General features: G+C 49.4%; 1 protein-coding gene across 2 annotated transcripts in view; it reads left to right on the top strand.

Moving 5' to 3' along the window:
• The first annotated feature begins 16346 nt into the window (after nucleotides 1–16346).
• HLF (HLF transcription factor, PAR bZIP family member) overlaps nucleotides 16347–26787 on the top strand; it is a 66373-nt gene continuing 55932 nt past the window's right edge. The window contains exons 1-2 of one of the 2 annotated variants that reach the window (XM_055131827.1): nucleotides 16347–16998; nucleotides 19351–19686. In XM_055131827.1, the coding sequence (XP_054987802.1) occupies nucleotides 16893–16998; nucleotides 19351–19686 (442 nt within the window). In that variant the 5' untranslated portion in view covers nucleotides 16347–16892. The remainder of the gene's footprint in view (nucleotides 16999–19350; nucleotides 19687–26787) is intronic. The other variant, XM_055131828.1, reaches the window with a different exon arrangement.

Here is a 26787-nt window from a genome sequence, read left to right as displayed (position 1 = left end):
GAAAACCAGGCCAGGGACCACTCAGAGGCTCAGACTACTGCCTTTTAAGTACAAGATTGTGAGTTCTCTCTTCTGGGGTCGCCACCCAAGCCAATCTTGAACCTGGAAGACCTTGCTGTCTATAAGCCCCGCCCCCACCCCTGCCCAGTGTCATGCCATTGGCATTTTCTGGCTGCACCATAGCCCAATGTGTGTGAGCACAACTGGGTGGGGATGGGAAGGGTGATCCCTGATGTATAAAAGTGTGCAAGCACCACGTCTGGGAGGTGCAACCCTTGGCACGCACTGCAGGCCAAATGCGCGTGAGCACCACAGTGAATGGAGTGAGCACGGCAGCCTTGTGTGCAAGCCCTGCCACCTAAGATGGACCCCCAACCAGCACCCAAACTAAACGTGTGAGCACCTCAGCCAGGACTGGGTATAACCCTTGTTCATTGCAGCAATGGCAACAACAAAGGGAAGGGTGGAATAAAAAAAGAAGGAGAAGGTCAATGTTAAGATGAAATGTCTAGGAGCCAATGGATATGATGAGCCCTCAAGGAAGAGTGCCAGGAGACATGTCTCCTACAGGCAGCAGGAAAAAACAAATCCAAAAAAGTGGGTGCTGGAGAGAGAGAGAGAGAGAGGAAGAGAGAGAGAGAGAGTGAGAAAGAGAGAGAGAGAGTGAGAGAGAGAAGTGCCTCAGGCAGGGGGTGGGAGGTGGAGGGTGATGGGAGGGAACCTGGGAACACTGATTCTGGGAAATGTACACTGGTGAAGGGATGGGTGTTGGAATACTGTAGTACTGAACTCCAATCATGAACAGCTTTGTAAGGGTCTATCTCACCATGATTCGATAAAAAAGTGGGGAAAAAAAGAGGTTATGGCTGTCCTCGGTGCCATCTTGCCACATTCAACGGAGAAGAATCCGGGCGTTCCGGTAAGCAACGCAGGCTGGAGAATGCTCCGGACTCCAGACCGGGCCAGCAACACCGGGGAGCCAGACGGAGGAGGTACAGCCAGCACGCCTTCCCCAGATGGAGCCCCGGTGACATTGAGCTTCCACTAACATGACTCCGGGATGCAGGACTGGGACATCTCCAAACCTTTCCTGGAAAATGAAAACATACAATCTAATGATGCATCCAACATGTCTGACTGTTGAAGGAAAACCTCCGAATAATGATAGTGAGACTCCTATTGAAAAGTGAATGTAATCCAAGTAAGGAAAGAGATATGAAAACTTTGTAACTGTATCTCACAGTGATTCAATAAAAAAGAATAAAAAAAAAAAAAAGGTTATGGCTGAGCTGAGCCCCATAGGTTGATCCAGGCATTTGCCAGCTGAGAAGAGGAAGCAGTGTGCAATGCGAATGCAGGACCCTCTGATTTCCTGAGCTCCCATTCTGTTCGGCTAGCCTGACTGAGTTCCTCAGATGCCTTAAAATGCACTTAATTCTTACCTGTGTGGTCAGTGCAGTTCAAGTCTCACCTGACTGCTGAGGCCATTGAAACACCACCAAGAATCTAAGTGGCTTGATCCAAGTCACCAGCAAACAGAGGATGGAGCCAGGATCTAGGGCTCTATCTAGCCTAGCGGCCTTGCTGTAGAGCTGTCCTTGCCTCCTGCTGATTGAGCCAAGAAATCAAGCATGGGAAAGGGACTGGGAGGAACTGGAAATGAGTCTGGAGATTAGGACCCATCGGGCCTGAATGTTGGGTGTAGGAAGAGAAGATTGGGTTTCATTCGGAATGAGGTTTGGAGCCTGGGAAGGCTCAGAAGTGAAAAGTAACCAAGCCAAATCAGTTCCGTTGATAGATTGTTTTTGGTGTGGCGGGAGAGCAATAAATAAAGAGGCTGTGAGAACCGAGGAAGGGAGGGCTGAAAACTATGTTTTAAAGACACTTAACGTGGAGGATAGAATGGAGAGGGGCATGTAGGCGCTGGCTTTGACTTTAAACATTGCATTTGGTTCTCAAAGTCAAACTGGGTGAGGGAGAAGAAAGAAGGTCCAAATCCAAATCGTGTTGTTAACGTGGTAATAAAAGAATGCCACTAGTGGAGGGAGGAAATACAAAGAGTGAAGTCAGGTTATTAGAGAGTGGAGAAAAGAGGGATTATAATTAGGGTTAGATTGCAAAGGTTATTTTGCATAGATCATCTCAAAGGTTTGGGGCTTTACTATAGAACTCTGACATCTCAGCTTACTTGGATGACTTAGAAAATTGTGCTAACCAGGCTACATGGTTTATATATTTTGTTTTCTATATGTCATGATGGTTTGGCATATTAGAAATATCCCTAGTTGGAGAAGATTACCCTCTTGAGCTTGCTGGATTCTTAGAGATTGCCAAAGATCAGCTGAAGGCGTGCTTTTATTTCTTGTATTTTGTTTTGGGACCACGATCTGTAGTGTTCGGGGCTTCCTTTTGGCTCTGCACTCAGGTATCATCCTGGTGGAGCTTAGGAGACCATCTGGGGTGCCAGGGCTCAAACCTAAGTCAGGCATGTGCAAGGCAAGTGCCTACCGACAATACTATCTCTCCAGCACCAGGAGCTTATTCTTGATATGCAAAGGAACTAAACCTAGAGGCATCCTAGCTCCCCTGGCCTGTACACCCCAGGAAGCAATATTCTTCCACCTCAATCATCCCTGAGCCAGGAAACAGGAAACTGGAGTCCATTCCTGTGGCAGAGAGCCCTCTAGCTCTATCAAAGTAGTCGATCTTAAACTGCTTACCTGGCCCTGCTTTCCTACTGACAGGTGTGAACCCACCTTTCCTCTATTTCGAATCTTTCTGCTCTTGCCTGATGCTGAGACTCCTTCATAGGGAACTGCACATCGTCACCTCTGCGTTCTGGACCTGTGGGTCTAATGGCCTTTGCTTTTCTGAGCCCGCTGGTCTTTCTTCTTCTCTGTGGTCATAACCAATCTAAAGGCACATCGCCTAACGAGCACAGAACATAGGCAGATGCACCAACTCTGTCTCCAGAGGAACCCTTTCTCTGGCTCCATATTGCCCCACCACCACTGAATAAAATTCTGGAATCCTACTTTAGGAGACCGTTTTCATACCATGGGAACCTTCCTTTCTTTCTACCCTCTTAAATAAAATATCTTCTGAATTTAGGGGCAAAATTAAAGTAAAAGGAAAGATTTTAAAAGATGATTACCCCCACAGTAAATCTTCTTCTCCTAATGGAGAAAATAGAAGTTCTTGGCGGATTTAGACTATAATCCTCAGATATAAAAAGCATGCTATTAGATAATGAACTTTAGTTCGGATTAAAAAAAAGTAATCACAGAAAAGTTTGAGATCAATGTACTCACTGTTTTTCATTTAGCTTGCATGTAGATGTAATGAGAGAAAGCTGAATCGAGTGCTTGGAAACAGGTAACTTTCCCTGTCACTGTCACTGTTGTCCCATTGCTCATTGGTTTGCTCGAGCAGGCACCAGTAACATCTCCATTGTGAGACTTGTTGTTACTGTTTTGGGCATATAAAACTCGCCACAAATAGCTTGTCAGGCTCTGCCATGTGGGCGGGATGCTCTCGTAGCTTGCTGGGCTCTCCGAAAGGGACAGAGGAATCGAACTTCCCCTATGAGGGAAAATTTTAAGAATCCAAAAATCTAAAGAATAGCCTGGGGAGAACCCACACGAGGCTGGAGTACATGCTTTGCCTGCAAAGTTTCTGAGCAGAAACACATTTCCAGGCCAAGCATTGAATCATCTGGTCCAGTTGATCAACTGTCACTGGAAGTGAACCCTGGGTGGCATTGCTTGGGAGGCCCCACACTGAACAAATAAAACCTGAAGAATAAACTCTAAATAACCCAACAGGTCATCTATACATGTGTGGGGAAGAGACCTGGATCCATCTAAGGTCATTCAAGAGAGGGGGCAGAATAGGGCCAGATGTGGTTCCTCAATAATCAGAGTCAATAGGTTTCTGAGCCATAGCATGCTTGGCATTTTAAAGCCAAAATAACGCTTTGTGGGTCTGTTTTGTTCATGGTAGAATTTTGGCAGCATCTCTGACCTCTATCCACTGGATGCCAGAAGCAACCACCCCCCAGCCCTGAGCCGCAACCCGCAGAAATACCTCCAGATATCGCCAGATGGCCCTTAGGGGAGGGGGGCACATTCCTCCCTGTGAGAGAGCTGCCGAGAGACACTTAGATTGAATTTCGGTTTCTGCTCCTTCTGAGCGATGCCATCTCAACATGTTTCGCAACCTCTCAAAACTTCAAAATCCTCCTCTATAAATGAAAAATGCAGTAGGCATATGTGATTTTGTTTGCCTTGGGAATTGCTCTGCCTCCCACTCCAACCATTTGGTCCCAGTTGGAATGGTCGCGTTCCTCCCATCTATAGGCCGGTGTTAATTAGTCCAAGAACGGGCAGCTGACGGCAGCGAAGCCCATCTGAGCCCTTCCCTGGGAGTTTTTGGAACTAAAACTGAGAAAGTGTCAGTGCCTCTCCGGTGGAAGAAAGCCAACGATGTGACACTCCGGAGCGACGGGAAGTCACATGCCCTGGTGCATGGAAGAAGCCAGTTTGCAGATGAAGACAACACACAGAGAGAAGCAAGCGACAGCGGAGAGGTGAGAAAATAGCTTCCCCCCACCACGCACGCACACACACACACACACACACACACACACACGCACGCACGCTACCTCCTCCCCTCCCTCTGTGGTCGCTGAGCTGGGGTGGCTGGGCTCATGACACAAACAAGACTTTTCATCAGTCAAGCATGTCAGGGCCTGTCTGGTGGGTCTGATTTGAAGACGGGCGGCAATGATGCATGTCAAGTGTTTATTAGCACAGGGCCCGATCCAGTCAGAGCCTGGCAAATAGCACTTCTTATTTCAATCATCGGTTTCATTCTTCCTCTGGTAAACTTTGCATTCCAGAAGGTGAAAAAGCATGTAGTCCAGCCTGTGTTCTCCCAAGCTTATGTGCCCTGGGCTTCTCACACTCCCTCCTTCCCTGGCTTCACATGCGTCTACCTACAAAACCTTCCTCGAGATCCCTCTGTGGAGAGTTTCCTGAGTCCTGCCCTTCCTTCTTCACTATCTTTGGAAGATGACACGAGACAGGCATCAGTTAAGTGGCTGTCTCCCGTCTTGGCAGCAAAGGAACCTCTTGCCTCCCATCTTTGCTTCAAACCTTGGTGCCCAGCCCTGCAGTTGGCCCCAAAGAACCCTCTATCAGCATTTTGTGTATCAAGGGTGTGGCCTCAAGAAGGCAGAGCTGCTGAGAGCACATCCATCTTTTTGCTCCCTGTCTGAACTCCCCCCAAAGCATGAACAGATGTGGATGAATGGAATGTGCCGGGAGCTTGTAGACATGAGTGGTGCTCCAGGCACTGTGCAAAGCACAGCGGATGTGAAGCGCACAGGACATCATGCGTAGGCAGTCACCCAGAATGTGTCTGTCACTGTGGAATGAAAAGATTTAAAATCACCTCCAGCCAAGGATGACCCTTCAGAATCCTTCCTGCCACTTTACTCACCCTGGCTCCAAGTCCCTAGGTTGGTAAACTCCACGCCCACCCAGTTTACTCTGCTAGAAAGAAGTCTTAGCCAGGTTGTAAGTACCTCTCTGGTCCAGGCTGATGTCATCAAGGCCATCTGACCCACTTGCCTTCCTCTAATTTGGGAATCAGAATGCCAGACAGAGTTATCCTACCGGGTAAGGAGCACATTGTCCAGCTGATATAAAGCGTTTTTTCTTTTTCTTTTCTTTTTTTTTGGGTCATGGTTGGTGATGCTCAGGGGTTACTCCTGGTTTTGCACTCAGGATTTATTCCTGGCGGTGCTTGGGGGACCATATGGGATGCTGGGTATCAAACCCAGGTTGGCTGTGTGCAAGGCAAATGCACTACCCGCTATGTTACCACTCCGACCCCTATAAAGTGATCTTTTTTGTTGTTGTTTTGTCTCAGGGAAACACCAGCAATGCTCACAGTTTATTCCTGGCTCTGCACTCAGGGATCTTGGTGGGTTTGGAGGATCTTATGGGGTGCTGGGAATTGAAACCAACTTGGCTGTAGGCAAGACAAGCACCCTACCTGCTGTACTACCTCTCTGGCCCCCAAGCTGACATAAAGGTTTTTTAAAATTTTTTAAATTTTTATTTATTTATCTATTTTTGTTAGTGAATCACCCTGAGACAAAGTTACAGACTTACAGGTTTTCATGCTTACGTTTCAGTCATACAATGATCGAGTACCCATCCCTCCATCAGTGCCCATTTTCCACCACCAATGGTCCCAGCATCCCACCCACCACACCCACCCTGTCCCCTTCACCCCACCCTGCCTCTGTGGCAGGGCATTTCCATTTGCTCTGTTGCTCTTTTGGGGTGTTGTGGTTTGCTACAGAGGTATTAAGTAGGCATCATGTTCGTCTATAGTCTATTTTCAGCCTGTATCTCCCATCCTCAGTGGGCCCGCCTAGCATCCTTTGCTTGGTGATCCCTTCTCTATCAGAGCTGCTTCTTCACCTAGCATGTGAGGTCAGCTTCCAAGCTGTTGGTACTTATCTCTACTATTCTTCGGTGTTAGTCTCCCATTCTGTTACCTTATATTCCACAGATGAGTGCAATCTTTCTATGTCTGTCCCTCTCTTTCTGACTGATTTCACTTAACATGATACTTTCCATGTTGAACCACCTATATGCAGATTTTATGACTTCGTCTTTTCTAACAGCTGCATAGTATTCCATTGTGTAAATGTACCAAAGTTTCTTTAACCAGTCATCTGTTCTCGGGAACTCAGGTTTTTCCAGATTCTGGCTACTGTGAACAGTGGCTGCAATGAACATATAGGTGCAGATGTCACTTTTACTATACTTTTTTGCATCTCCAGGATATATTCCCAGAAGTGGTATTGCTGGGTCAAATGGGAGCTCAATTTCTAATTTTTTGAGAAGTGTCCATACTGTTTTCCAAAAGGGCTGAACCAGTCGGCATTCCCACCATCAGTGAAGGAGAGTCCCTTTCTCCCTACATCCACGCCAACACCAGTAGCTTTTGTTCTTCTGGATGTGGGCCAGTCTCTGTGGTGTGAGATGATATCTCATTCTTGTTTTGATCTGCGTCTCCCTGATGATTAGTGATGAGGAGCATTTTTTTCATGTGTCTTTTAGCCATTCGGATTTCTTCCTTGAGAAAGTTTCTGTTATTTCATTGCCTCATTTTCTGATGGGGTTGGATGTTTTCCTCTTGTGGAGTTCAACCGGTGCCTTGTATATCCTTGATATCAACCCCTTATCCAACTAGTATGGGTGAATATGACATAAATTTTTAAGTCACATTTGAACTCCATCAAATCTGATGTGCCCAATCTCCTTTTTAAAGTAAAGCGTTGCCAAATATGATTGGTACCCTTTCTCCCAAGTTACACCAGACTTCTTAATCTGTAGTGATCAATGACCCTCCCAATAAAGACCCCTGCTTAGGGGCTGGAGCAATAACACAGCGGGTAGGGCGTTTGCCTTGCATGCAGCTGACCCAGGTTCGATTCCCAGCATCCCATATGGTCCCCTGAGCACCGCCAGGAGTAACTCCTGAGTGCAAATCCAGGAGGTAACCCCTGTGCAAAAAGCAAAAAAAAAAAAAAAAAGACTCCTGCTTATTGGCATCAGGTTGGCCAATCACTAAGCAAATGGTTCATGTGAAAGTACCCAAGACCTCCATACTGTGTGGTGACATGACATCTTTGAATCAGAACTTTGGTTTTATGATGGAGACACAAGGAACAGAGGAATGTTGGCCCATCATGAGAGGGTCCTTTGTTCCAATACTTCCAGCTCAGTTGGGAATTATGCTTCTGGAAGGAAGCACTTGATCCACGAGAGCATGTGTGTTCTTAGCAGAGGACTCTCTTCCTCTTTGACTGTCTGCTGATCTCCAAGCACCTAGAAGAGTGTAACATGAAGCTTGGAAAATGTATTTTGGAGTGTAGTAGTTGTAAGTCAGTTTTGGTTTGCTTGATGGATCCCGGATCCTGAGTGAATTGAAGTCTAATTTTTTGCAATACCCTGCCTCTAATAAATAGCTCAACTACCTTATTTTTGGAGGCAGGGAGGGCATAACCAGCAATGCTCAGGGGCTACTCCTGGCTCTGCATTCAGGAATTACTCCTGGTGGAGCTCAGGAGGACCCTATGGGATGTCGGGGATCAACCTGGGTCAGCTGCATGCAAGGCAAGTGACCTACCTGCTGTGTTATCACTCTGGCCCTGCTCGACTGCTTTTTACTGAAGCTCTTTTGATTCAACTTTAGATATTTTAAAGTATTAATGCACAAATATCATATTCCTACCCCTCCCCCCTTTTTAAAACAAATTTCAGAAAGTGATATTCTCTTTCCTATTCCAACTGAGGAACTCTTTGAACTCTGCTTTGATTTTTTTTTTTTTAGGGGGGGAAGAACACCCAGTTAAGCTCAGAGGTGACTCCTGGTTCTGTGCTCAGGAATTACCCCTAGTCGTGCTTGGGGGATAATATGGAATGCCTGGGATTGGACCCAGGATTTTCTTTATATATTTTATTTTTTATTAGAGAATCACTGTGATGTACAGTTACAAACTTATGGACTTTTGTGTTTGCATTTCAGTCATACAGTGATCATTTACCCATCCCTCCACCAGTGCCCATTCACCTCCACCAATGACCCCAGTTTCCCTCTCACCACCCCCACCCCACCCCATCCCCCACCACCCCACCCTGCCTCTGCAGCAGGGCATTCCCTTTTGTTCTCTCTCTTTTTGTGAACCCAGGATTGAACACTACATGCAAAGCAAGCACACTATCCCCTGTACTATGTCTTCATCTCCCTACTTTATTTTATTTTATTGTGGTAGGGGTGGTGCGGGGACTCCCAACAGTCCTCAATGGCTAGTCCTATATTTGTGGTCGGAAGTGACCCCTGATAAGGCTCAGGGGACCATATATGGTGCTGAGAATGAAACCGGGGTATGCTGCATGCAAGATGAATGTCCTGCCCCTGTACTCTCTCTCAACTGTACTATCACACTGGCCCTGCTCAGCTACTGTTTAACTGAAGCTGTCCTACCCCTATGGCCTCAGCTCTTTGACCCTCCATATTCTAACTGAACTCCAAACTGATTTCTTTGGGAGATCAATACAACATAGGTTCCCTGGTGAGATGGAAATCTGATTGAGAAGAAAGAAGGATGCAGGTGTCGAGATGGGAAGCAGCCTCTTGTAACAAGGACCAGATAGCCAGATAGGCAGGGAACATCCTGCAAAGAAGCAGAGAATCAGAACATGCAAAAATTGCCCCAATTAACAAGCCCTCACACGTGTTTATTCCTTTACAATTTACCAAACACCTCCACAGGCATTATCTCAGGTAGTCCTCCCGGCTGGGAAACACAGGCATTCATTTCAATTTCACACAAAGATAATAGAGATCAAGAGATGATCCAAGGTCACGGGAGAGAAGCAGAATTTTAACCAGTTGGAAGCCCAGTGACTTTCCTGGATGCATACTTGTTTTTTCACATCTTTTATGTAGATTGAAAGCATAAACTTCATAACAAGCAGAACTGATTTTTGTACCATCCATTGACCACGGAGAAATCAGTTCCTCTGGGCCTCCTCATGTTCATCTATAAAATGGACATATTCAGGCTTGAGTGATAGTACATGCGTAGGACATTTGCCTTGCCCTCCCTCCTTTCCTCCCTCCCTCCCTCCCTGCCTCCCTTTTTCCTAAACACAGACCACCCGAGTTTGATCCCCAGCATCATATGTGGTCACTCAAGCCCCACCAGGATCGATCCCTGAGCACAGAGTAAAGAGTATTCCCTGAGCACTGCAGAGTGTGGTCTCCCAAAACAAAACAAATGGATATAGTCAGACTACATAACCATACGTCAGTAACAAATGACATTAGATAGCCAACCGCATAATCTGTCTCCTTTTTCATCCCGTTTTCACTATATCCATGCAACAGTTGTAGATACCAAGGTAGGTCTGACCAGACCTTATTCGTGTTCATTCTACTGCCATACCCTTTCTGATTTCCTCTTCTCCCATCCCTCCCTCCCTCCTCCCGCCCTCCCTCCTTCTTCCCTCCTTCCTCCCTCCCTCCCTCCCTCCTTCTTCCCTCCTTCCTCCCTCCCTCCCTCCCTCCTTCCTCCCTCCCTCCCTCCCTCCCTCCCTCCCTCCCCTCTTCCTTCCTCCCTCCCTCCCTCCCTCCCTTCCTTCCTTCCTTCCTTCCTTCCTTCCTTCCTTCCTTCCTTCCTTCCTCCTTCCTTCCTTCCTTCCTTCCTTCCTTCCTTCCTTCCTTCCTTCCTTCCTTCCTCCTTCCTTCCTTCCTTCCTTCCTTCCTCCTTCCTTCCTTCCTTCCTTTCTTCCTTCCTCCTTCCTTCCTTCCTTCCTTCCTTCCTTCCTTCCTTCCTTCCTTCCTTCCTTCCTTCCTTCCTTCCTTCCTTCTCCTCCCTCAACCCCCATCCCCTCCCTCCTATCACACTTCTCCTTCGTCTCCCTTCCTATCACACCTATCCCTTTACCTGTGTGGTTTCTATAGAGGAGCGCTTAACATTCCCAACACATGGCAGATTGGGGGTTTTATTTATTTATTTACTTGGTTTGCTTGCCTCTGCACGAGGAGCATAGGATTAGAGGGTCTCCAGTGGTTGAGGAAACACAATTTTTTCCCCGCTTTGGTGTGTTCGCTGAGTTAGAGGCTTCAGGAAGGAGAAGAAGAACAATTTGGGTGAGGCATAGCCAGCTGAGGTCCCATGTGACATCTTTCACTTCTGAATTAATTCCCTGGATAAAGTGCCCTTTCTGGCAACAGGATAAACAGGTTCGGCTAGAGATTTGACTGGCTGGTGTGTAAAGCCCCGCGTCGCCTGCAGCGTTCGGCCCAGCCACCCCAGACTCTCAGCCCTGGCGGGGTACAGTGCAGGCATTGTGTGCTTTGCAAGCTTCGCACCCACCCAGAGTCGGAAACGCACACTGCCGAGATCTCACTGCAGCCCCGCAGACTCTTGACTCCCACTTGGGCCTATTGGTCTACAAGACACACTTTCTTACTCAACCGTGTTATTTCAGCCCTTGGGACTGATGAGACAAGTGGCTACTACTGGCTGGGCAGGAAGCCGCTCTCCAGAGCTCCAGGGCAGAGGAGGGCTGGGGGGATATCTTTCTAAATCCCAATTCTGAGAAACAGCTCCCCGACGGCCATGCCTTTTTTTTTTATGCTTGATTATTATGATGATCATTTATTTCTCTTTCATTTGTGCCTCTTTATTTTTAAAAATATTGCTTTTCAGATTTTATTTGATTAAAGTACCGTGAGTTACAAAGTCAGTCATAGTTGGGTTTTCGATATACAATGTTCCATCACCTATCCCGCCACCAGCGTCAGCTTCCCTCCGATGGTGCTCCCAAGTTCTCTCTCCTAACTACCCCGCTGTCCCAGCTCCTGACTGCCATCTTGACAGAGGCCTTTGACCTTTGGTTGGGCCTCTTTTTAGAACAGTTCTATAGGCTTTGATCTTTCTAGCAAAAAAACTTTAATTTTGACCTTCTCTGACCCCCCCTCCCAAACCAGCACATGCACTGAGGTGTTAGTAGCTGTAACCCAAAATATTCCAATAGACTTGATTATTTGCTCAAAGACAGAAAAAGCGAACTAGTAACTGCTTCTCCATCAAAGATCTTACTTAAGTGAACAATTTTGTAGAACATCTTGTAACACACCAAATGAGCCATGGAAAGTGTCCCATTCATCTCTGTCACGACTTAGATGAACTTTTCCCATTGTTCTCTGTGAATCCGAACCTAGGAATCTTGGTAAGAGCATTTTTCTGTCCTTGGAATTAAAGCATTCATTTTCACTTGAGTTAAAAAATTTTAGTCCCTCACAGAGTTAAGTAATTTTTAACAAATGGACATAAATAAATTTAAGTGGGGAAATGAATGTCTCTTCAACAGTTACTGTGAGAAGAATCGGATAGCCCTAGGTGAAAAAAAAAAAACCACCTCATCCCCTCACTCACAAAAACTACCTAGAGATAAATCATACATCTAAATGGGAAACTTAAACTAGAGTTTTGTTATTGTTATTATGGAATCCACACTATTATTTTAGGGCCACATCCATCCAGGCTCTGGGGCTACTTGGGCGTGGGGGTGATAGTTCTTTGCCATATTCTGGGGGCCATGTGGTGCCTGTTATTAAATGCAGGGCTTCCACGTGCAAAGCAAGTGCTCCAGCTCTCCGAACTCTCTCTGGCCCCAAACTACACCAATCTGAGCAAAAAGCACCTCTAAGACTCGGGGAGATCAAAGGTTTCTTAAACCATAGAAAGTAATAACAATGAAATAAATTGGTAAATTTAAGTGGATCAAAGTTGGAAAGCTCCTAGTCATGGGAAGAAAACAAGGTTAATAAAATGATTAGCTGCAGATTGGAATAAAATATTCACATAATACCTGGTAAGGAACCTATGTCTAAAATAAATACATATCTCCTAAAATTCAAGAATGAAATGTTTTTACCCAAACAAAATATTGTTCTTTAACCCAATTAGAAAAGACCCCAGGGCTTGAATAGAGATTTTGTGAAGAAGCATATACAAATGACCAATAAGCACAAAGAAAGGAGGTAATGTCCTTTTCTTCAAATTAAAGACACAATGAGATGTAGTAACCAGTCCATCTGTCCACCCACTAGAATAATCACCACTAAGTGTTGATGAGAATCCAGAGCAATGGGAGCTCTCCACTGTTAGCCAGATCACTGTATCACTGCATCACTGTCATCTCGTTGTTCATCGATTTGCTCGAGCGGGCACCAGTAACGTCTCTATTCGTCCCTGTTGCATGCTAGTATAGCCCAATGGTATCTGCTTGCTCCAGGAATACGAAGAGTCTGAGATTTTAGCAGCCTCTCCTTACTCGTCCTTCCCAACGTTGTCACATTAGGGGCTCTTCCAGGGACAGGGGAATAAGGCCCTGTATTGTTACTGTTTTTGGCATGTTGAATACGTCACGGGGAGCTTGCCAGGCTCTGCCATGCGGGCAGGATACTCTCGGTACCTTTCCAGGGTCTCCGAGAGAAAAAAACTGCCGTTAACCAGATAGATAAACTAATTTCCTTATTTCAGAAAGCCTTTTGATTTTTGATTGCTTCTTTTTCTGGTTTTCTTTTTGGGCAAGAGAATGCACAAGAAAGTCAAGAGCTATTGAAACTACATGGAATGGGTGGTGGAGGAAATGAGAGAGTGAGAGTAAGAGCGAGCAGAAGCGAGCGAGCGAGAGAGAGAGAGAGAGAGAGAGAGAGAGAGAGAGAGAAAGAATAGCTGTTCTGTTGTTCCAAGATTACAGAATAACAATAAATGATAAAACTGTGCGTTTTTTTTAATCCATCTAAAATGAGAAATATAATTTCCAAGGTTTGATGTCAGGCTCTCCCCAGGGGTAAGGAAAGGATTATGCCAGGAATCCAAGTCACTTGAACTGATAAGGATTTCACAGGAAAGTAAGGGAACCATTTCCGGCATCCCTGAGGAACAGCAGCCAACATCCTGCTGCACGAGACCCGTGTTAAGCATCTTTGGAGTGCATAGGAGTTGGGGATCAGTTTCCCCCTTCCTTCTGTGGTTGCTGCATGATTTAGGGGCAGGGCGTGTCCCACATGGGCCTGGTCATGGCTCTTCCTGGGCCACATAGCAGGCTTCGATGCTCCACGCTTGACTGAGACAATCAGAGGGTATCTCACTCATTTTCACTTCTAGCATTGCACACACTCTGAGAGTTGCATTTGCTGAGCTTGCTGTGGCTCACATATATGCTCACCCCAGGGATGAACGTCCTGGTTGCTCCTGGATCTTTTCAGTTGCAGAGCTCACTGGGGACCACACCCCTTTATTTTCTTTCTTTCTTTCTCTCTTTCTCTCTTTCTTTCTTTCTTTCTTTCTTTCTTTCTTTCTTTCTTTCTTTCTTTCTTTCTTTCTTTCTTTCTTTCTTTCTTTCTTTCTTTCTTTCTTTCTTTCTTTCTTTCTTTCTTCTTTCTTTCTTTCTTTCTTCCTTCCTTCCTTCCTTCCTTCCTTCCTTCCTTCCTTCCTTTCTTTCTTTCTTTCTTTCTTTCTTTCTTTCTTCTCTTTCTTTCTTTCTTTCTTTCTTTCTTTCTTTCTTTCTTTCTTTCTTTCTTTCTTTCTTCCTTTCTTTTCCCCTTATTTCTGGTGCTCACTCCCACCCCAGCTTTGTACTAACACAAACTGAATGAGGATCACAGACAGGAGAGCTGCCAAGACTGGGTTTGGCACATGCTATGAAACCAGGGACTGGACTCTTGCCCTTAAGCTTGGAAGGCAGACGTGCTTAGCAACCAGTTTATTTGTCACCAGGGTCCTGGAATCTAACATTTCCCCAAGCTGAGAGGTTGAAATAGCCTCCACCACTCTAAAAGGATGGTGGAAAGGGAGTTCCTTCTTTTGCAAAGAGACAGTGGAATAGAACCAAGGAACATGGGAAGTTCATGAAAGATCTTTAGCTCTGTGCCTCGGGCAGGCAGCACTCCTTCTCAGATAGAAGGACCCATGTCAATTCTATTCATCTTCTTTAAACCCTGTCCTGTATAATGTTTGCATATATACCAGGTCCTAAACTGAGTTCTTGAGAGTTCGAATTATGTCACATTCTGTAGCACTGTAGCACTGTTGTCCTGTTGATAGTCGATTTGCTTGAGCGGGCACCAGTAACGTCTCCATTGTGAGACTTGTTACTGTTTTTTTGTCATATCGAATAAGCCACGGGTAGCTTGCCAGGCTCTGCCGTGAGGGCGGGATACTCTCGGTAGCTTGCTGGACTCTCCGAGAGGGACGGAGAAATCATACCTGGGTCGGCTGCATGCAAGGCAAACGCCCTACCCACTGTGCTATCGCTCCTGTTACCTCCATTCTCAGACAGTCCCTGGCTTACAGTGGGCACTCAATAAATGGTATTAGCTAAATGTGTTGTTTTCTCCTAATTTGGCTTATATCTGAAGTAACACAACACTGCTCACTTAGAGTTATGCATTAGTGTTTTATCAGTTTTTCCCACTGAGGGGAAATAGTCCCATTTGTCTATCGATGAAGAACCTAAGGCCTTGGAAGATAAGTTCCCATTTGCCAGAAGTCCCCTCCCTTGCTTGGATCATGCAGCATGCATTGGGACGACGCTTCCAGGTATAGAACTCCCAAGAGTCCATGTATTTTACCCAGGCACCGCCTTTAGAATCTATGGCACTTTGCAACCCTGTCTCGGGATGCTGCTCTCCTTATCTGAGCAAAGGGGTACAGAGGACGACCTTGCCGCCCACCTGGAGGTCTTTCTGCTTAGATCCCAAACCCTGGGCCTCCACCGGGCGCCTGGGGTGCAGCCAGAGTCAAATTGGCAGAGTGAGCGGCTGCAGCCGCTGCTACTTGGCAATGAAGCAATACCCACGAAGGAAAATGATACAAAATAATTTTAACTGCCTTGCCGTCCTTGAACCTTGACCTAGTGATTTTCTAAGAGCAAATATTTCAAAAAGCCAGAGATGAGAGAGGAGTGAGGGGAGAAGGGAGGAGGATTGGAGGAGGAGACGAAAGGTGCAGTGTGTGTGTGGGGGGGGGGCAGCCTATCTCATTCAATTCAGACAAATGTTTGTCGCGAGTAATAAGCCCTTGATAGCGTGGGAAACACTTCACAGCTCTCAGACCAGCCACCCCCTCTTCACTCTCCTTTATTCTTTTTCTTCCGTCTCACCAGAACTTCTCTCCAAGAGCAAGTAGTTATTTTTCGATGGTGTGGGAGCAGGGACAAGAGAGGGTGTGCTAAACTCGGGTGCGAATTATTTCGAAGCGTATTTATTTTCAGTCCTCTCTAAAGCAATCATTCTCAAAACTTGGCGGCGCTTGGGGACCAGCATGCCAAAGAGGGTCAGCCCCAAGGTCCTATGTCACTGATCTAGGGTGCGGCCTGGATATGGGGGGGGGGGTGCTTTAACTCCCCAGGTTTGAAACGACTGACTGACATGACAGTGTCACTCTTCTTTCCACCCTGGAGAAACAAACCAGGTTCTCAGCCCAGGTCAGGACCTGCGAGGTCTGGCACCTGGCCCTAGACAATCTCTTTGAGCGCCCGCACGGTCCTAGAAAATCCGCGCGCGCGACAACGTTAAACACCGGCTTGCGGGCGGGCGGGGCGGGGCGGGGCGGGCGGGGCGGGGGCGGGGCCGCATGGAGCCCCGCCCCCGCACGCCTATGGGCGCGCGGTGCGGGCCCTGACGTCACTCTTGTCAGGGCCGCGGCACATGTGCGGCCGGATGCGCTGAGCCGGGCGCTGCGGGGCCGCCGAGCGCGGGGGAGCAGCGGCTGCAGGCGCGGGGCGGGGGGTGGGGCGGGACGGCGCGCGGCCTCGGCTGGTTGCGCCTGGGGGCCGGGGCGCGCGCTGCCTTCCGCCCTTCTGCAGCCCTGTGCGTATTTTTTTTTTCTTTCTCTCTTTTTTTTTCTTTTCTTTTCTTTCTTTTTTTTTTTTTTGTTGCAATTTTGAACATTTTGCAAGACGAGGGGGCTGGAAGCAGGTGAGAGCATCCTGCACGTCGCGAGGACTCCGCGGTCACTTGGCGCGCTCTCTGGAGACTGTCTGCGCTGGGAACCCGAAAGTTTTATAATTTTATTTTTGTATGAAGATATATTTATAAAGAGATAAGTTTAAAAAATTAATTTTTTTTTTTGCCTTCCCTGTCTCCACCTCCTTGGAAGCGAGTGTACTTTTGGCAAAGGACGGGGGGGGGAAAAAGCTCAGCAATCTTTTGAGGCGTTATTTTGCTTTTATTTTTTTTTTTCAAAAAAAATATATATATACATTGAGTGCATCGCGACGGAGAAAATGTCCCGACCGCTCCCCTTGAACCCCACCTTTATCCCGCCTCCCTACGGCGTGCTCAGGTCCCTGCTGGAGAACCCGCTGAAGCTCCCCCTTCATCACGAAGACGGTGAGCGCTGCCGCGGCTGCCCCACTCTGGGAAGGGACCGGACAGTCCCGGGCGCGGAGGGGGGGGTCCCCCTCTTTGGGCCGGTAACACCCCCCCACCCCCCGCTTGAAGCATCCATTCCCGCGCATCCATCACTCTCCTGAACAGGGGAGGTGCAGGAGGGGGGAGGTCTCAAGGAGCGACGTTGAAGAAGGCGCGGGGACCCAGCCTCCTGGTGCTGGTGGTGCTAGTGGTTGGTGGTGAGTGTCCCCGCTTCTGCGGGGCGGCAGGAGGGACAAGTTGACAGGTCAGGGCTGTCCGCAGCTGGAGGTGCACCGGCGGGAGAGGAGAAAGCGGCGGGGGCGAGGCGCGGCTGTGCGGGGTGTCGGGTGCAGCCCCCCGCAGGCTGACTCCCCGGGCCGCCGTGCGGTTGTTTGTGCGGGGCTCGGGACCTGGGAGGCGTGCGCGGGGCCGGGCGGTGCGGAGCGCGGCGGGTGGGTGCTGGGCGCGCGGCGGGGGGAGTGGTCTCGGCGGGGAGCCGCGCACGCCTCCGGCGCTGACACTTTCCCCGTGCACTTTTCCGGGTGGGAGGGGAGCGCGGAGCGGGCTCACGTGGAACTGCGCAGGAGCCTCTCCTGGCTAGAGCCCTTTCTCGGTAAGTCCCCCCCATGCCTTCCTTCCCCCCCACCACCCGGGCAACCTTGGCCGTCGGTGGAGAGGAGGGGACGTGGCACCCCCCCGCGAGGCGCCAGAGGCACCTGGTGACTCCAGGGCAGGTGGAGGCGGGGGTGGGGTGTTGGGGGGGGGGTGTTGTCAGTGGTGGCTGCGGAGACTTCATGCCTGGGAGCTCGCCGCGCGATCCCGAGTGTAAAGTCTTGCGAGCTCATCCGGCAGCGCGCAGCTTGGGAGTTAACTGGTTTCTTCCCTGCTAGCCGAGCACAACCTGTTGAGCTGCCAGAGTCCAGGTGCTGGCTCGCAGCCTGCAGAGCCAGGCTACCCGCCTTGACTCCTCTCCGAGGAGTAGCACTTGGCAGGAAGGTGCTGCCTGCAGCCTTTTGCATCTGTGGGTGTTTGAAGTCAGATCAGCAAGAGATGAGACTGGAGAGATTGGAGGAAAAAAAAAAAATTGGGTGGCGGTGGCGGCTGTGTTTCTCTGAGGAAAGAAACTCAGAAGCCAAATTCCCTAATCCCAGATTCCACCCGCGCCTGAGTACTAGATTTGGCAAAATCTTGAGTGCTGGTTAAAGACGGAATGGGGTGGGGGTTGGGGGGGGATGCAGCTTGAGGTTGCTTAAGAGGCTGCTTTGCATGCAGAAGGTCAGTTGGATCCAGGCACCAAATGGTCCCTCACCCCCCCCCCCATCCCCCGAGGGTGTGGCCTCCAAAAGTAAAATAAATAAAGCAACCAACCCGCCTCCCCGAGATCAAATGGGTGAGTCCTCCTCCAGGTAAAGTCTCTGCCTGCTCCCTCCTCGTGGCATTGCCACATTTTTAGGAGCTGGGCTGTGCACAGGTTGCAGCTGTGCCGTTTGGGGGAGTCTTGCTGCTCCTTGTGTGTTTGGGAAAGAAGAAGGGAGACAGCACTTAGGTTTTTGTTTTGTTTTAAATTCCTTTTGTAAAATGCAATATACCCGCCCCCCCCCCCCCCCCCCCGGGTTAGAAGCAAACACTTATGGGCTCAGGAAAGCTGTCCGTTTTCTTCCGTTTGGCTAAAAAGCAGTCCAGTTCCTTTAAGTCTGAGAGACTCTGCTTCTTTCCTGCAAATGGGGCTCATGGGCCCTTTGCAGGTTCATTGTGAGTTTTTTGGACACAGTATGTGGAAGAACCAGTCAACCAGTAAAGGCTCAGACCTGATAGCAGAGGGTGGAGAGTCCCTGGTTTCACCCAGTTAGAGCAGAGCCGAAATCTCAGTGCCTTCAGATTGCTCCTATAGTGAGTTTCCTGGGAGATAAATCATGCCTGGATTTTAACTCTTGGTTTAAGAATCACCCCCTCCCACCCCCCCATGTGACATGTTAGATATTCGGGCAGGTGTCATTTATCCACTGGAGGTTTCAATCGTCTCCTCAGTGCAGGTGTGGAAACTGGGGGGTCTCTTGTTTATACCCTCAATCAGTCTGCCTTGTCCCAAAGACTAATGCTTTCTTTCCAAAGTAAATAGGCAGATGTTGAAAAACAGAGATCCGTGTCCTGCCTGAACTCTTAACTCCAGACCCGCAGAAGCCAGCAGCCTGCGAAGATCTCTGGCGTGTCTGAGAAATAGTTCTGTAGCCGAGGCTTGAGGGGTGATCAAATAACAAGGACCACAAACAAGCATGCCCCGAGTGACACCCTTTCTTTGCTTTAAAGTCCAACTCTTCCCTCTTCCTGCAGCGTTTAGTAAAGACAAAGACAAAGAAAAGAAGCTGGATGATGAGAGCAATAGCCCGACGGTCCCCCAGTCGGCCTTCTTGGGACCCACCCTATGGGACAAAACCCTGCCCTATGATGGAGATACTTTCCAGTTGGAATACATGGACTTGGAGGAGTTTTTGTCAGAAAATGGCATCCCCCCCAGCCCGTCTCAGCACGAGCACAGCCCGCACCCTCCAGCGCTGCCGCCGGCCCCCTCGGCGGCCCCCTCTGTCATGGACCTCAGCAGCCGGGCCTCTGTACCCCTGCATCCTGGCATCCAGTCGTCGAACTGTATGCAGAGTCCCATCCGACCAGGTAAGCTCTCTCTAGGCCTCTCCCTTCTGATGGGCGGAGGGCAACGGGCTGTGAGAGGGGGGGGTGTCAGCATCCCGCTGCAGGCGAGAAGATCTTGGCATTTCAGCCACCCGCCGCCTGGTGGTGGGCCCCGCTTGGGAACTTCCCCAGTGCCTGGAAAGATGGCTGGCTCTGATTCTGGGGCCCTGCACCTAGAAATTCTGATGGCTGCAGCTCTGCGGTGAGAGCCTGGGAATGTGCATTCTAAAGCAGCTCCCTGGGGATGCAGTGGGAGGAGGGGGCAGATACTGATGCAGGACTGCTGTTCATTCCCGCCCCCCCCACACCACCCACCACCCCGCCCCTCCATACACACACACTTCCCAGTGAATCGTCTGGATAATGGAAGCACCCATCTCATCTCCTACCACTTTTCTTCATCCTCCAAGTAACGGGGTGTGGGTTGGGGCGAGCCCTGTCTGTCAGGGGTGCACCTACATTCTTTCTCTGACCTGATGGGAGGGAAGCAAGTGAGTTTGGGGCACGGGCAGGGGTCTCTTTTTCTCCCTCACCCTGTGTTGCGATGGATTGAGCGATGGCATCTAAAGACAGTTCCCATTTCAAGCCTGTCTTTTGCCTTATGCGGCTGCTCTCTCTCTCTCTCTCTCTTGTCCCTTTTTCCATACACCAAATGGTTCCCAGAGATTTATTCTTTTTTTCCTTCTTATCCGTCACATTGAATCCACTTTTCTCAAAGCCCGCGAGGCCATAAGGTTGGATGTACATTGTGTTGAGATTTTACACAGAAGCATCACCTGAAATGACCAGAGCTTCAGAACCCCACTGCTAAGTGCTCAGATGCAGGTGGGGCGGCTCGGGCTTCCTGCCGCTCGCACCCCGCAGTACCAAACGAACAGGAAGAAAGACCATTTCATGTGCCCAGGCGACCAGGAACAAAGATCCAGCCAGATAAATTGTTGTGAAGGTGGCTGAGCTGACGCCCTGAGCCACGGGGGAGGACAGAAGGCAGGACAATGGGAGACTTGTGCTAGAGATCATTCCTGAACTCTGTGTCCTCGACACACGGAGAATTGTGGTGGCAAGGGAGTGAGGGAGACTGAGCAGGAAGGAAATGGCGCAGAGGAGGGAGAATACCCGCGCCTCGAAGCAGGCAGAGGGGGTTGGCACCTCCCAAGCTGGGTGGACCCCTTCTTTGGAACCCACTTGGAATTAGAGTTTAAGGTTGCTGGCTGCAATGGAATTCAGTCTTTACCCCTGACCACCCTCTGGAGGCTGAAAACTTGGGAGTAAAGCTCCTGTGAACTGGACCGCTTGTTATTCTTGGTGGATATGCCATTGTCTGCAATTTCTTCGCAGGAACAAAGTACCACTAAAAATGAGAGAGAGAGAAAGAGAGAGAGAGAGAGTGTGTGTGTGTGTGTGTGAGAGAGAGAGAAAAAGAGAGAGAGAGACAGAGACAGAGACAGAGAGAAAGAAGGCAGCAAGAAGGAGACCAGTCCAGGGAGGGGAGGATGGGACCTAGCCCAGAAGGACAGGGGTACCCTCACTCCTTGGGCTCTGCAGAGGAAGACCACCTGAGTGACTTAAGACAGGGCCAGGACGTCTCAGCCACATTTCCCTGTGTTATTGTGAAAATTAGCGACCCTGTATACAAAGTGTTGAAATATTAGCACTAGGTGTCCTGTTAATGAGAGCAGTTGCAATCCTTGATCACTCTGTGTCCACTTTTTATGAATTATTTCAACCCCTATCTCATCTCCTGGAATACCTTCTTGAAGCTAGTAGACACAATCTTTGCCTCTTTCTGGAGAGGCCAGTAGTTAATGGCTTGGAGTGTTCTACCCAAACCTTTGCACTCAGCTGACACCTGTATTTCAGTCCCCTGCCAAGTACAGGACCTGTGTCATGTTACAGAGACTGATTTATTCCCCCTCCCTGACATGAGGCATGCAAATGTGAGGTATCCTTGGTTTCAATGGGAATCGAATTTTTGCGCTTTGAAATTTGAGGCTCCCTTTAAAAGCCCTTTGTCAGAATGCCTGGAGTGTATGATTCTCAGACCCTGGGGGTGCACCTATGCGAATTGTGATCCATAAAACAGGGCTCCTGTATTTCAGTGGAGATTTCTGTTAGGCTGAGTGGAAAATGAGGATCTAAGGGGGCGCAGAGATCTAGAAATAAATTCAGGGTCTTTCTTTTTTTTTTTTTGCTTTTTTTTGGGGGGGTCACACCCAGCGATGCTCAGGGGTTATTCCTGGCTTTGCACTCAGGAATTACTCCTGGCGGTGCTTGGGGGACCATATGGGATGCCGGGGATCGAACCCAGGTCGGCCGGGTGCAAGGCAAACACCCTACCCGCTGTGCTATCGCTCCGGCCCCCAGGGTCTTTCTTGATCATGGTAACACCACCGAATAATTTTCCCTTTCAAATGGAAAAGATAGTGATAGTCTTAACAGAACAACACTAAACTCAGATGAAATAACAACACTATGCGCATACAGTGTTGATCTCTGTGGCGATTATCATGCAAATAAAATTCTAGGGGGACAAGGCCTGGATGGATAATCTACCCCCAGCGACCCTGAAAAGGGAGAAAGTTCTCGATGATTTCTTGTCATTGCAAATGGTGATCGGAATAGAGACACCTAAGAAATCCTGAGGAAGATGAGTCCTCAGAAGGAAGGAGCCCAGATGTAGAGATGTAGTCTTGTGCCTTCTAGGAACAGTATTGTTCCATTCTAGATAAAGATGCCTCAACTTCTGCCGTGGTCCTGTTGTTAAGTAAGTTTTTGTGACGAGGGCTGCCAGGTTCTTGGTTTACCAGCATGGCCTCTGACCCCTGGGTTCCAAACACACCTCCTCCCTCCCCCCCACTGCCAGTCTCAACTGTGACAAGTGCAAACATCTCCAGTCAATGCTAGCTGTCCCCTGGGAGCAAAAATCACCCTCACTGAGAATGGCTAATCTAAGCTTTCAATTGAATTCAGGTCCTCTCTCACACATGAGTGCTTTTAGCCTCCTGCAGTGTTGGATGGTAAAACGTTAGAGAAGGTCAGGAGATGTCAGGTAGCCCAGAAAACTATAATTGTTAATAAGAGTACAGGAGTACAGGTAGACTCTTGGGTTTTGTTTGTTTGTTTGTGATAAGACTGAGACATCAGGCTAAATTAGAGATGATTGCATAGCAATTTTATTGAGCATTTGCTTTCTGCTATTGGCGCAAGCATGCATTTTTTGAATCATGTCGCATGATGTCATTCATGCGACCTGCCTGGTTAAAAGGAAACGAGGATATAGCTGTCCAGTGATGCATTTCCAGATCTACCCCAAGCTTATTTGGGGATGACGAGGGGAACAGCCTGCGCGATTTGTTCAGTTCGCATTTCCTGCAACCCCGTTTCCTGTTGTCTGTACCTAGGCCCGTTCTCCTAGCTGCCTGATCAAAGACTGAATCAGATATCTGAGAAGCACAATTTTTCTTTAAGGAAATAATTCAGGTGCCCACTGAAACCTCCCGTGACTAGGAGGTGACCACTGAGCTTCTGAAGCTGGCGTTTTAATGAAGGAAGAACCATGGTTCCCGGCAGCTGTGGCCTCCTGCCACAGGCTTCCTGGTCACCGGAGGGGCAGCATTCTGGACCTTCCCAGGCCAGCAGCAAGGGCAGGAATCACCCGCCACTTCTGTGTTTGCATGTCTGATGCGACCTGCAGTGATGTCCAGGACGGCCCTCCTCGAGGTATGCTCCAGCTTCTGGAAAAATAGGAATCTGTTTGCCTTGAGAACTTGAGCGGTGGCTTTAAGGACAGAAATCCCTGTAGGGAAAGTCATCTATGGCAGACAAAGGCAGAGTTATTTTTAAATCTCAGGCTTGTACAACTAGATTTGAAATCTTTTCCTTCGGTGCTGTTGTTTTTTTTTTTTAATTTTTTTCTTCGAATTGCTTGGGGGTGTCCTGCCACTCTCTGAGAGTCCAGAAGTCTCTCCTTAGGGTTCTGAGCAGGGAGACCAGGGTTATCATGGAGACTGGCTACAGAAGCCAAGGGCAGGTGTGTGGGAACGGGAGTGTATCCGTGGGTGGCACGAGCAGAGCGGGGAGGTGGGGTGAGCCCTGTATGTTTCGAGACGGTGTTCATGTTCTGTGTCTGCCCACCTTCCTGGGGGAGGGGCGGGGTTCAGGTTTGGGTGGGTGAGAAAAGGCTGGCCGAGTGATAAGGAAGAGCAGCTCAGAACAGGAGGGAGTCTGGGATGCCAGAGGCCCGGTGGGGAGGGTGGTCCAGCTTTTCCCAGCATTCTGAGGCGAAGCTGGAGTTTTTCTCTCTCCCTGAAGGGCCCCTGGGTTCCTCAAGTACCGTGATGGAGGCTGGAACTCTGACCAGCCAGTGCTGGCCTCAGATCCCTTGGGAAGTGCTTTCCATTCATTAGTGCTGAGTCTGTCAGGAAGGTGAGATGGTCAGCTGGCTTCTGGGGGCAGGTAAGCTTGCTTTGGTTTCTGGTAAGACTTTTATCTTCTCTGGCAAGAAGAAATAGTACATTGCCTCCCAGTCCCCTGTGCCTTGTGTAGCACTGCGGGGAGTGACTGGGGAGCAGAGCAGGAGTAAGCCCTGAGCACCGCAGGGTGTGCCCCAAACAACAACAAAGAGTTTATCTTCACTCCTTCTCTGCCACATCTTCTTCCTGTTCTCTTGGCTTGGTTCTGTGGCTGCCTTTCCTAGGACAGGCGTTAGCTTCCCGTGCTTCCTGGCGGATTTATTTTCAGGTGGGTATAGGAGATGGAAATAGGGCACATGGGTGGTTTAGAGCATCAGCTCTGGACCTGTAGACATTGAGTTACTGTGCAACTTTGCGTTAATGACATTGCAGTTTATTCATACCTAAAACGGCAGGGTGGGTGGGCTGGAGCAATAGCACAGCGGGTAGGGCATTTGCCTTGCACGTGGCCGACCCGGGTTCGATTCCCAGCATCCCATATGGTCCCCTGAGCACCGCCAGGAGTAATTCCTGAGTGCAGAGCCAGGAGTAACCCCTGTGCATTGCCGGGTGTGACCCAAAAAGCAAAGAAAAACAAAACAAAACAAAAACAACAACAAAAAACAAACGGTGGGGTGGGGAGGGCTAGCAGGGTTAAATAAGAGAACATCTGGCAAAGTGTGGCTAGGATCTGGCCCCTGAGCGTGCTGTGCGTGAAACTGTTGCTAAGATGTCAGTGGCAGGGCTGGGGAGGTAGCACCGGAAGTGACGCCCTTGCCTTCCATCCGGCCTAATTTGGTTCAGTCCCTGGTGTTGCATGTGGTCCCCTGAGCCCACCAGGAGTGATCCCTTGGGTTGAGCTAGGTGTAAGCCCTGAGCACACTGCCAGGTGTGACCCAACCAAAAAGTTGCCACCGGGACCAGAAGCGAGCATAGACTGGATCTCCATCCGCACCCCCCACTCTGCAGGTAGGGATTTTTTTTTTCCCATCCAATCCCTTCCCTTCGGCCAAAATAGGATGTGCCCCCTCATCGTCAGCACACCCCGGCCTGATCCAGTGGAGCCCGCTTGATTTTCTCCATTCTGGGTTAGGGCAGGTCCCGTCCTGACTTAAGTTATGCGGGCTGCAGCACCCCTTCCTCCTGCCGGTGGGGGAACGGCGCTGGATGCCCAGCCCAGCCCCCACCCGCTCTTCATGGGAGCCCTGGGCAACCCTGACTGGCGGCCAGTGGCGTGACCGTGCGCTTCAGGCACGTGGCGGTGCCCGGTGCAGCCTGCCCAACTTGGGGTGGGAGCTGGGGGTGCTGGCTTGTCTCCACCGCCTTGTTCCCACTCCCCTTCCCAGGAGAGCAAGGGCGAGTGCCAGCGAGCAGTTGTCATCCGGACCCTGGCAGGAGCAAGTTGAGCTCTGTGGGGCAGTTCGTGTGCCAGGGAAACCCACTCAGCTCCCAGCATTCTCGCCGAACCCCAAAGTCTGGCCCCCTCGCCGGTCTCTTTGCCCAGAGGCCCCATCTTCTCTGCATCGCTGCGGTGGGCAGGATTCCTGCAGGCCAGCTCCTGCCAAGGGTCTTGGCAGAACCTTTCCAGTTCAGTACTGTGCCTACCAGACTAGAAAAATATCCGTGTACAGATGGAATTAGGTAGAGGAGAAGGCAGAAGCCGGGGGAGGGGAAGGGACGGCGCCTTGCTAACATCCCGATGTCGAAAGCTGGAGGATGAAAGCTGGAGGATGATTTATTAGGTTGCTCCGAAAGCTCTCTTCCAGCCGCCACTAATCACTTTTACCCAGGAATCATTTCTTGCGTTTCAGCAGTGGAGAGGGAGGGAAGAGGGAAGGTAGGAGGGTAATAAGATTTCTTGAACATTGGGGAAGAAAATAGGAGGGGCGGTACGGTGCCTGCGTTTGATTTCGTAAGGAGAATGGTGGAGAATATAGGTCCTGAGAGTTCTCATTTATTACCCTGGGTGCTCTCCCAGCAGCGGTCCGTCTTGAGCTGACGCCAGTAGGCAGTTGTTTTAGAAGAGACTTGACTTTTCCCAGAGACCCAGGTGTTTGCCGGCTCACGGTTCACAGGGTCCCCTGGAGCATCCTGCATCCGAGACACGGTTCTTGCTAGGCCGTTGGTAGTGTTCAAAGTACAAGCCCAGAGAGGGACCCGATCCGCAGGGCCCGGGAAGGTCACCTCCATCTGTGATTTGCTCCCAGATCGGTGGAAATCTGAAGGCACCGCTCTTTGCTCTTCTGACAGAAATCAAATGGAAAACCCCAGCCTAGAGTGCTACTTTGTATATTTGTCTCGAGCTCCAGGTGTTAAACAGCACTTCATTTTTAGGTGACCAGCTCCAGCCCTGGTCATGATGTAAATGATCCGAATTCCCCGTTTCTTGTCTGGAACATAGGACTTAGAGGGGCCTGCCTCCCGGGACCGCGGAAGGTAGGCTGAGCTGATGTGTGGGGAGCAGGGGGCACAGCCCCTGGCACATAGCAGACACCCAGTGGGAGTGTCCCCACAGCCATCTGACCTCATTTCCCAGGAGGACTCAGTGCAGCATTTCTCGGGACTCCATCCTCATCCTTTTTTCTGCCAATTCAACCTCGAGTCAGGGATTTTGATTTTTCTCCTCTGCTTC

Source organism: Sorex araneus, chromosome 3 (assembly GCF_027595985.1).
Source record: "Sorex araneus isolate mSorAra2 chromosome 3, mSorAra2.pri, whole genome shotgun sequence".
Classification (NCBI taxonomy): domain Eukaryota; kingdom Metazoa; phylum Chordata; class Mammalia; order Eulipotyphla; family Soricidae; genus Sorex; species Sorex araneus.
Note: the sequence above shows the minus strand (reverse complement) of the source record. Positions and strands in the feature narration are given on the sequence as shown.